Consider the following 10,611-nt stretch of genomic DNA (forward strand, 5'->3'; position numbering starts at 1 on the left):
CGGCGCCGGAGGAGGGCGAGCGGGTCGTCTTCCGCTCGCACTGCCTACGCGGCCTTGGCCTTTCGGCGAGCAGCTTCTTCCGCGCCTTTCTTGAATTCTACGGTCTCCAGCCGCACCACCTCACCCCCAACACGGTGGTGCTGTTGTCCGCCTTCGTCGCCTTGTGCGAAGGCTTCCTCCGCGTTCTCCCCACCATCGAGCTCTGGGGGGAGTTCTTCTACTCCAAGCTCGGCACCCAAGCCGCATGCATGCCGGCTCAGTGCGGCACGTTCATCGCCGTGTGGAGGTCGGGGCCGACAACCCGTTTCCCCCCATCCGGCTGATAAAGTTGGTGAAGATGTGGCAGCGGTCGTACTTCTACATGAAGAGCGTCTTCGCGGAGGGCGACTGGGTCAATCTGCCGGCCTACGTGACCGGCCCGCCGGCTGGGAGGCAGCCCAACTGGTCGTATCGGGCCAGGACGCTGACGCCCGCAGGAGCCGGCGCCATCGCACGACTCCGAGTGTTGACGCAGTCGGAGGGCCTGACCAGGTCGGATTTGCTGGCCGCCTTCGTGGCGCGCCGAGTGCACCCACTCCAAAGTCGCCCCCACATGATTTGCCAGATGAGCGGGCATCGGGACCCGAGTCGTCTGTGTACCAAGGAGATGCCTCACGCGGAGGTAGCCCACATGGTGAACTACCTTGCGAACTGCGAGCTCACGGGAGAGTGGCAGTTCGGCAAGGAGCCATATTCATGCGCCAACTCTCTGCCCATGGTGAGTTGTTTCTTTTCCTTTTTCTTTGACTCCTTTGCCGCCGAGTCCGTCTTGTCCAATCTGACCAATCGGCTTTGGTCAGAACCCCCTCCTTCATCCGACAGCCGGCACCGTGGGGCCGGCCCGCGAATTCCTCCTCGACCGGGCGGAGAGCAACGTCGACGACCCCGACTTGGGGGCGGTGGCCTTGGAGGACGACGCCGAGGGAGGAAGCGGCGAAGTGGGTGGCCCGAGGCTCGGGGCCAGTTTCGAGGACTGGCCTGACGATGACGCGGAGGAGGTCGCCCCACGCCACCAGCCAGGAGCCGGCCAGCCCGGCGCGAGCTCTTCTGTCGCGCCGGACACCCAAGGCGGCGCGAAGAAGCGCAGGGCCGCGCCGAGCCTGTTCGAAAGCCGGCCAAAGAAGCCCAAGGGCTCGGCCGCGGCGACCAAGCGGGACGAGGCGGCCGCAAAGGCCCACCGCTTCCGCAAGGAAGTGAAGAAGCCGCTGCTGGTCTCCGCGTAAGTGCTACCTTTCTTGCGCTTTCATTTTTTCTTTCGTTGATCTTGTCTGAGTTTGCTTGCTTGTCGCCCTTGGGTCCAGGGCTCCCCTCTCTCTTGACAAGGTCGCTGCCGCCTCCATCGTAGGGTCGGCGGAGACTTCCTCCATCACTCGGCGGATTGACCCTGTCACCGACCTCCGGGAGGCGACAGAGCGGAACGCACGAGAGGTGCATGAAGAGCAGGAAGCCGCCCGCCTGAAGAAGGCGGAGGCTGAGAAGGCGGAGGCCGCCGCCAAAAAGAGACTGGCGGAGGCCGAGGCCGCCGACGCGGTGAAGAAGCGAGCTAAAGAAGCCGCGCACCGCCAGTCGGCGGTTTTTGTTATTCCTCTGAACTCCGCACCGCCACCCCCGGAGTTGACGGCGCAGACTAGGGAGGCCGGCGGCGAGAAGCCGGTCATGGAGAAGGATGGCCGCGACACCGCCATGCCGGACATGATCGTGCCGCCAGCGCCGTCATCTGGGAGCGCGCAAGGCGAGCAGCCGGCGGACCCACCGGTGCCGCCACCCGAAGACGAGGTGGTGGCGGGCCTAGTTCTCCAGGTCGGCACGCCAACGCATCGTCATCTCGCGAAGGCGGCTTAGGCGCCGCGCCCTCTGGAGACCGGCGCCGTGAGCTCCACGATCCCGGACACCGAAGCGACGAGCGCCGCGCCCACTGGGTGGGTGCGGGGAGGTGGGACGGGCCCACTGAACCGGGCGCTTCTGGACGTCCAAGCCAAGCTACGAGCCAAGGGCGATGCCATCAAGAACTGCACCAAGGCGTATCTGGCATCGCGAGAAGCCATCCGGATACGTTCCCTTCTTCTTTGTCTCTGTTTCTCGTCCTTCTCGGTGGGGGCGCACCAGCGCACCCACTGGGTGTAGTCCCCGAGTTTTGGGCGGGCTGCTGAGCAGGCGGCTCGGAACTCTGATTGGCGAGTTCCAAGTACTAATACTTGTCTGAAATTTTGTCACAGGACTACCACAATCTTCGCATGACCACCTTCAACGCCAACATCGAGGAGCTGGCCAAGTGGACCTCCGACTTGTCGGAAAGCCGGAGTGAGTCCTCTTCCTTCTCTGCGGGGGCGCACTGTCGCACCCGCGGGTTGTAGTCCCCGAGATTCGGGCCGACTGCTAAGCAGTCGGGCTGGATCTCCCCGGCGACTATTTTTTTTCTGTTGGTGACTCTTTCTTCGCGGGGGCGCGCTGGCGCGCCCGCGGGCTGTAGTCCTCGCGATTCGGGCCGACTGCTGAGCAGCCGGGCCGGATCTCCTCGGCGACTTTCCTTTCTTGTTGGTAACTAACACCTTGTTCTCTTCTTTATTTTGCAGAGGCCAACGCCGCCCTGCAGCAGCAGCAGCTGGGCGAGGCCAACACTGCCCTGCGCACCAAGGAGGAGGAGTGCGGCCAGCTGGCTGAGGAGCGCGACCGGCTGGCCACGCAGCTGGCGGAGCAGAAGGAGCTGCTCAAGAAGGCCCAGAAAGAGGTGGAGGACAAGGAGACCGCCCTCCTTGCTGAATTCGCGTCCGAGCCCTCCTCCTGGACCGACAAGGAGGCGATGTTGTCCTCCGGCTTCCATGAGATCGAGGATCTCGTCGACGGTGAGCCTCTCCTCACTTTTATTCTTTGAGCTACGGGCTGTTGGTCGAGCCGGCTTCTAATCTCTAATTTGGCTCTTTGCCTTCCTGTCCTGGCAGACTTCTTCCTTGGCCACTCGGACGCCGCCAACCAGGCCATCGAGGCTAATCGTGAAGGGCGGAGGGCGGATGGTGCGAAGATCGCCGCTGACTCCCCCCGAACCCTTAACGAGCAGATCCTGAGCATTGAGGCTCGTCTTCGGCCGGCCCACTGGATGTTGCGCCGGCTTCAACGTGTCGATGCCCAGGCGATCGCCGCCCTGTGGCCGGACATGCATGCACCGCGCACCCCAAGTCGGACTGCCGACTGGCTGGAGGTAGCGGCTGGCCGCCTTGAAGCTTGGAAGGGCTCTTTGGCCCGGGCTGGAGCGCGTCGGGCCTTAGAGTTCGTAAGGCGTGGTATCCTAGGCTGAGTCTAGCCCAGCTAGCCACGTTCCGGCTAGAAGTGAAGGAAATATGCCCTAGAGGCAATAATAAAGTTATTATTTATTTCTTTATATCATGATAAAAGTTTATTATTCATGCTAGAATTGTATTATCCGGAAACATAATACTTGTGTGAATACATAGACAAACTAAACGTCACTAGTGTGCCTCTACTTGACTAGCTCGTTAATCGAAGATGGTTATGTTTCCTAACCATAGACATGTGTTGTCATTTGATTAACGGGATCACATCATTAGGAGAATGATGTGATTGACATGACCCATTCCATTAGCTTAGCACCCGATCGTTTAGTATGTTGCTATTGCTTTCTTCATGACTTATACATGTTCCTATGACTATGAGATTATGCAACTCCCGTTTGCCGGAGGAACACTTTGTGTGCTACCAAACGTCACAACGTAACTGGGTGATTATAAAGGAGCTCTACAGGTGTCTCCAAAAGTAAATGTTGGGTTGGCGTATTTCGAGATTAGGATTTGTCACTCCGATTGTCGGAGAGGTATCTCTGGGCCCTCTCGGTAATGCACATCACTTAAGCCTTGCAAGCATTGCAACTAATGAGTTAGTTGCGGGATGATGTATTACAGAACGAGTAAAGAGACTTGCCGGTAACGAGATTGAACTAGGTATTGGAATACCGACGATCGAATCTCGGGCAAGTAACATACCGATGACAAAGGGAACAACGTATGTTGTTATGCGGTCTGACCGATAAAGATCTTCGTAGAATATGTAGGAGCCAATATGAGCATCCAGGTTCCGCTATTGGTTATTGACCGGAAACATGTCTCGGTCATGTCTACATTGTTCTCGAACCCGTAGGGTCCGCACGCTTAACGTTACGATGACAGTTTCATTATGAGTTTATATATTTTGATGTACCGAAGTTTGTTCGGAGTCCCGGATGTGATCACGGACATGACGAGGAGTCTCGAAATAGTCGAGACATAAAGATTGATATATTGGACGGCTATATTCGGACACCGGAAGTGTTCCGGGTGATTTCGGAGAAAACCGGAGTGCCGGAGGGTTACCGGACCCCCCCCCCCCCGAGAGAAGTAATGGGCCTTATGGGCCCTAGTGGAGAGAGAGAGGAGCGGCCAGGATGGGCCGTGTGCCCCCTCCCCCTCTGGTCTGAATTGGACTAGGAGAGGAGGGGCGGTGCCCCCCTTTCCTTCTCCCTCTCCCCCTTCCTTTCCCCCTCCTAGTAGGAGTAGGAAAGAGGGGAGTCCTACTCCTACTAGGAGGAGGACTCCTCCTCCTTGGCGCGCCCAAGGGCCGGCCGCCCTCCCCCCTTGCTCCTTTATATACGGGGGCAGGGGGCACCTCTAGACACACAAGTTGATCCTCGTGATCGTTTTCTTAGCCGTGTGCGGTGCCCCCTTCCACCATACTCCTCGATAATATTGTAGCGGTGCTTAGGCGAAGCCCTGCGACGGTAGAACATCAAGATCGTCACCATGCCGTCGTGCTGACGGAACTCTTCCCCGACACTTTGCTGTATCGGAGTCCGGGGATCGTCATCGAGCTGAACATGTGCTAAAACTCGGAGGTGCCGTAGTTTCGGTGCTTGATCGGTCGAGCCGTGAAGACGTACACTACACCAACCGCGTTGTCATAACGCTTCCACTGTCGGTCTACGAGGGTACGTAGACAACACTCTCCCCTCTCGTTGCTATGCATCACCATGATCTTGCGTGTGCGTAGGAAATTTTTTGAAATTACTACGTTCCCCATCAAGAAGCTCAGGCGTAGTTGGCGGTCGTGGAAGATGACCTCGTCAAGCGCGCGGCATCGATCGCCGAGTACACTGACACCAGCGTCTTCGTCCCGGAGTGGGCTGAGAATGGCGACGAGGCGCCGCCGGAATGGTTCGGGATGAATCCGGCTGACGATGAGGATTCAGCGGAGGTGATCGACTCCAGTGGCGAGGAAGAAGGCAGGACGGAGGAGGAAGGCGAAGGGGAGGCGCCGGAGGTCGGAGCGGACGGCCAGCCTCAGCTCGACCGCGCCTCCAACAATGATCCATGCCCAACCGAGCCGGCTACCACTGGAGGCAACCAAGCGGAGACTTCCCAGCCGTCCGCTCCACCAGCCGGCGCCGGCGATTCCACCGTTCCACCAAGCCCGCCTGCTGCTTCCTAGGCTACCACTTTACCTTTGCTTATACCTGCTTATCGGTCTCGATGAACTTTGTTAATTTTGCACAATTCCACCCGCGGGGTGTATCTTGAACTGTTGTTTGAAGATTGGCCAAAGGCCTTTGCTATGTAAATACATTCTGAGTTCTATCTCTTCTTGCCTGTTGCTCTTTGGCTTTTCCCCTTTGCCGCCTTCCCTTGGTTGTCGTCTTGCCAGTCAGCCAGCCGCTCTACGGACTGTTGCTAGATCAAGTACTTAGCTTCTTTTGGGAAGGCAAGTACTTAGCCGTTTAGAGTTCTTTGACAGGTTAAGTAGAACATGGCGAGCCGGCTGCTCAACAGTCGGTCGTAAGAGGCGGGAAGCCGGCTTAGACTATGCCCATGCTTGCGTCCTTAGCCATTTTTCATATGGGCACCCTTTCTACCTTACTCCTGCCCACCGTCCAGTCGCTCTGCGAGCTGTGGCATCTGGCAGGAGACGACTTAGGTGCCACACATTACTTGTCCGGCTGCAGGAAGCATTTCGTAGTGCAAGGCGGCAAGTCCCCGGGCTGACTAGTCGGACCCGGTGCCAAGCGGCATAAAAAATAACATACTTATGGGCATGATTCTTATCATATAGATAAAAGAGGGTAGTCCCCGAGCTCGTCTCGGGGGACCCGGAGTCTTCGTACTTAATACAAAAGGAAGCGTGGTACATACTGTTTTAACTGTAAAATCTTCGGAGGAGGTTTGCGTTCCACGGCCGTTCCGTCTCCTTGATGGAGTCGTCCCTCTTGCATGCTCGAGGCTTCTGAGTGTCAATCAGGTAGTAGGAGTCATTGCCTAGCACTTTGCTTATGACGAAGGGGCCTTCCCAAGGCGCTGAGAGCTTGTGCTGACTGGCTGTTCGCTGGATCAGCCGGAGCACAAGGTCTCCCTCTTGGAAAGATCTCGGCTTGACCTTCCGGTTATAATATCGGCGCAGGCTCTGTTGGTAGATGCTGGACCGACTGAGTGCTAACAGCCGGCCCTCTTCCAGCAGATCGACACCGTCTTGACGTGCTTCTTCTGCCTCCTCTTCGGTGTACATGGTGACTCAAGGGGAGTCGAACTCTATGTCCATTGGGATGAAGGCTTCGGCGCCGTAGACGAGGAAGAAGGGCGTGAAGCCGGTTGACTTGTTTGGAGTTGTGCGCAGGCTCCAGAGGACGGCCGACAGCTCGTCGAGCCAACAGCCGGCCGAACACTCCAGAGGCTCGACCAGTCGAGGCTTGATGCCGGACAAGATGAGGCTGTTTGCTCGCTCTACTTGTCCGTTTGACTGCGGATGGACAACTGATGCTAAGTCCAGTCTGATGCCCCGCGTCGCGCAGAAACGGGCCAAGGCGCCTTTGGCAAAGTTTGTGCCGTTGTCGGTGATGATGCTATGCGGTATGCCGTATCTGATGGTGATGTCGGAGATGAAAGTCACGGCAGTCGGACCATTCAGCTTCTTGATTGGTTTGGCCTCTATCCACTTGGTGAACTTGTCCCCGCGACAAGCAGATGGGTCATGCCTCCTCGCGCTGTTTTGAATGGTCCCACCATGTCCAGGCCCCAGACAGCAAAGGGCCAGGCAATGGGAATAGTCTTGAGCGCAGAAGCCGGCTGATGTGGCTTGGAACGAAACTTCTAGCACCCTTTGCATTTTTGCACCAATTCTTTGGCGTCTTCAAGAGCAGTCGGCCAGAAGAAACCATGGCGGAAGGCTTTGGCGACGAGTGCTCCTGAAGCCGCGTGGTGGACACACTCGCCTTGATGGATGTCTTCGAGAATCGCTTGGCCTTGCTCCGGCTCCACGCAGCGCTGGTAGACACCAGTGACACTGCGCCTCATGAGCTCTCTGTTGACAATGGTGTAGGCTGCTGCCCGACGTTGCACTTGCTGGGCCGAGATCTCATCAGTTGGTAGCTCTTTGTTCACCAAAAATCTGAGGATGGGCTGGGCCCATGAAGGTGTTGTGACTTCTGCAACTGTCAGGACTGCAACTTGGACAAGGGCGGCTGGGCTGGGAGGCAGCGGGTTGGAGTCGGCAGCCGCTTGCTGTGTCGATGAAGTCCCGGGGCCGATTGGTGCAGTCCTCAGGCCGAGTTCTGAAGTTCCCGGGCTAGTCGCTGCAGTCCCCGGGCTGGGTTCTGAAGTCCCCGGGCTAGGTGCGACTGCTGCGACCCTCGGGCCGTCCGTCAGAACTCCCGTGCCGGCTGATTGAGCTCTCAAGTCGGATCCGACTGCTTCAGGAGGAGCCAGCACGAAGATAGAATCTTACTCTGGTGATGGCTTGACAGACGGTTTGAGAAGGCGCTGAAGGGCGACACCGGTTGGTATTGCTTGACGGGTGGAGCCGATTCGTGCCAGGGCGTCTGCTTGGTCATTGTCGTTTCTTGGCACATGGAGAAACTCGCATCCCTCAAAATATCCACTGAGTTGCTGTACGAGGAAGTGGTAGCTCGCCATGTTTGCATCTTTGGCGTCCCAGTCGCCCGACGACTGCTGGGCCACTAAGTCGGAGTCCCCATAGCACAGGATCCGGCGAATGCCGAGCTCTTTGGCAAGCCGGAGCCCGTGAATGAGTGCCTCGTATTCGGCGACGTTGTTGGAGGCGGCAAAGTGGATTTGCAACACATATTTGAGCTTGTCGCCTTTGGGAGAGGTGAGGACGATGCCGGCTCCCAAGTCGGTGCGCATTTTGGAGCCGTCAAAATGCATCCGCCAAATGGGTGGAGTCGGGCGCTGGCGGCAAGTACTGGGTCTCGGCCCAGTCGACGAGGAAGTCGGTCAGCGCTTGTGACTTGATGGCGGTGCGAGGCTGGTAGTAGATGGTGTAGGGGGCCAGATCTATGGCCCATTTGGCCACTCGGCTCGAAGCATCTCGACTTTCGATGATCTCGGCCAGTGGAGCTGTGCAGACCACAGTGATTGGATGCTCTTGAAAGTATGGTTTCAATTTTTTGGCGGCAAAGTGCACGCCGTAGCACATCTTCTGGTAGTGGGGGTAGTTTTGCTTGGAGGTCGACAGTACTTCACTCAAATAATATACCGGTCTCTGGACTGGTAGGGCTTTGCCTTCCTCCTTGCGCTCTACCACGATGACTGTGCTGACCACTCGGCTGGTGGCAGCGATGTATAGGAGCATGGGCTCCTTAGGAGTCGGAGTCGCCAGGACAGGTGGAGTAGTCAACATCTTCTTCAACTGGAGAAAAGCTTCGTCAGCCTTGTGGTTCCACTCGAAAAAGTGGTCTTCTTCATGAGTTGGTATAGGGGGAGAGCCTTCTCGCCCAGCCGACTGATGAATCGGCTGATGGATGCCAAACAGCCGGTGAACTTCTGTACGTCCAGCAGTCGGCTGGGTACTTCCATCCTCTCAATGGCCTTGATCTTCACGGGGTTGCATTCTATGCCGCGTTCGGAGACCAGGAAGCCAAGAAGCTGGCCGACTGGTACTCCGAAGACACATTTCTCGGGGTTGAGCTTGATTTGAAATCGGCGCAAGTTCTCAAAGGTCTCCTTGAGGTCTTCTAGCAGCATTCCATGCTTCTCCGTCTTCACCACCACATCGTCCACGTAAACGTGGGCGTTCCTGCCGAGTTGCTTGAGGAGGCACTTCTGCATGCAACGTTGGAAGGTGGCGCCGGCATTCCTCAAGCCAAACGTCATAGTCAAGTCGCAGAAGGCTCCAAATGGCGTGATGAAGGCGGTCTTCAGTCTGTCAGCCGGGTTCAACTTGATCTGGTGGTATCCTGAATATGCATCCAAAAAACTCAACAATTTGCATCCGGCTGTGGAGTCTATTACTTGGTCGATTCTTGGTAAAGCAAACGGGTCCTTGGGGCATGCTTTGTTGAGGCTGGTGTAATCAATACACATACGCCACTGCTTGTTCTTCTTTAGCACAAGGACCGGGTTGGCCAACCACTCTGGAAAGAACACCTTCATGATGAAGTCGGCTGCCAGCAGCCGGGCAATTTCTTCTCCGACGACTCTTCTCTTTTCTTCTGACAGGCGGCGCAAGGGCTGCCTGACTGGCTTGGCATCAGACCAGACATGTAATTTGTGCTCGGCGAAATCCGTCGGGACACCTGGCATGTCTTTGGGGGACCATGCGAAGATGTTCCGATTCTCACGGAGGAAATCGACGAGCTCGCCTTCCTATTTGCTGTCGAGGTTTGTACCTATGACAGCGTACCTCTCCAGGTGCTCTGAGTCCAAGGGTATCTTCTTTGTTTCTTTGGTCGGCTTGAACGAGCCCTCAGCTTCTGACTCCTTGGGATCGGGCGACATTTCTGGCTGCTTGCTTGCCATCGCCACAACCTGGTCAAGGAGCCGCTTCTCAGCTGCAATCACGAGGGACTCGGCCAATCGACTGCTCTCTGCTGTGCAGGCGGACGACTTCTTGTAGTCACCAGCTATGGTCAAAATCCCCTTGGAACTCGGTATCTTCATGTTGAGGTAGGCATAGTGGGGGACAACCATGAACTTGGCCAAGGCAGGCCGGCCAAGTAACGCATGGTATGGGCTCTCAAGGTCCACCACTTCAAACCATACTGACTCTCGGAGGAAATGATCTTTGTCTCCAAAGAGGACGTCTATCAGAATCTTGCTGATTGGTGAGCAGGAAAGGCCAGGAACTATGCCATGGAACACTGTCCGGCTGGGCTGAAGCTGCCTCTGTCTGATTCCTAATTTCTCCATGGTATCCTTGTATAGGATGTTAATGTTGCTGCCGCCGTCTATCAGGACTCGGGAGAAACGAGCTGCTCGCTTGTCCGTGGCAAAGGTGGCATCCAAAATTAGGGCATAGGAGTCGAGCTTAGGCATCACCTCCGGGTGGTCAGCTCTGCTCCAGCTGATGGGCTTTTCAGACCAATGCATGAACTCTGGGGTCTCTGATGCTACCGCATTTACTTCTTGTTGCTGCAGCCGCCTGCTGCATCGATCATCGGCCACACTGATGAAGATGACATAGGCTCCATGCTCTTCTGGGTATTCGTCTTGTATTGTGTCGACTGGTCTGACCACCGGCTGCTGGGGCGGGGGAGGAGGCGGCTGCCCAGCAGGCGGGGGAGGCATGAGGCCGTCTTCCTTG

General features: G+C 56.8%; 1 protein-coding gene across 1 annotated transcript; it reads right to left on the reverse strand.

Moving 5' to 3' along the window:
• Positions 1-9,674: 9,674 nt before the first annotated feature.
• LOC147991878 (uncharacterized) lies at positions 9,675-10,343 on the reverse strand. Its single transcript, XM_087538850.1, has one exon. It carries the CDS (start codon positions 10,341-10,343, stop codon positions 9,675-9,677), a length of 669 nt encoding a protein of 222 aa, XP_087394976.1.
• Positions 10,344-10,611: the final 268 nt, after the last annotated feature.

The sequence above is a fragment of the Triticum urartu genome, chromosome 1A (assembly GCF_056163025.1).
Source record: "Triticum urartu cultivar PI428250 chromosome 1A, HENAU_Tu73, whole genome shotgun sequence".
Taxonomy (NCBI): domain Eukaryota; kingdom Viridiplantae; phylum Streptophyta; class Magnoliopsida; order Poales; family Poaceae; genus Triticum; species Triticum urartu.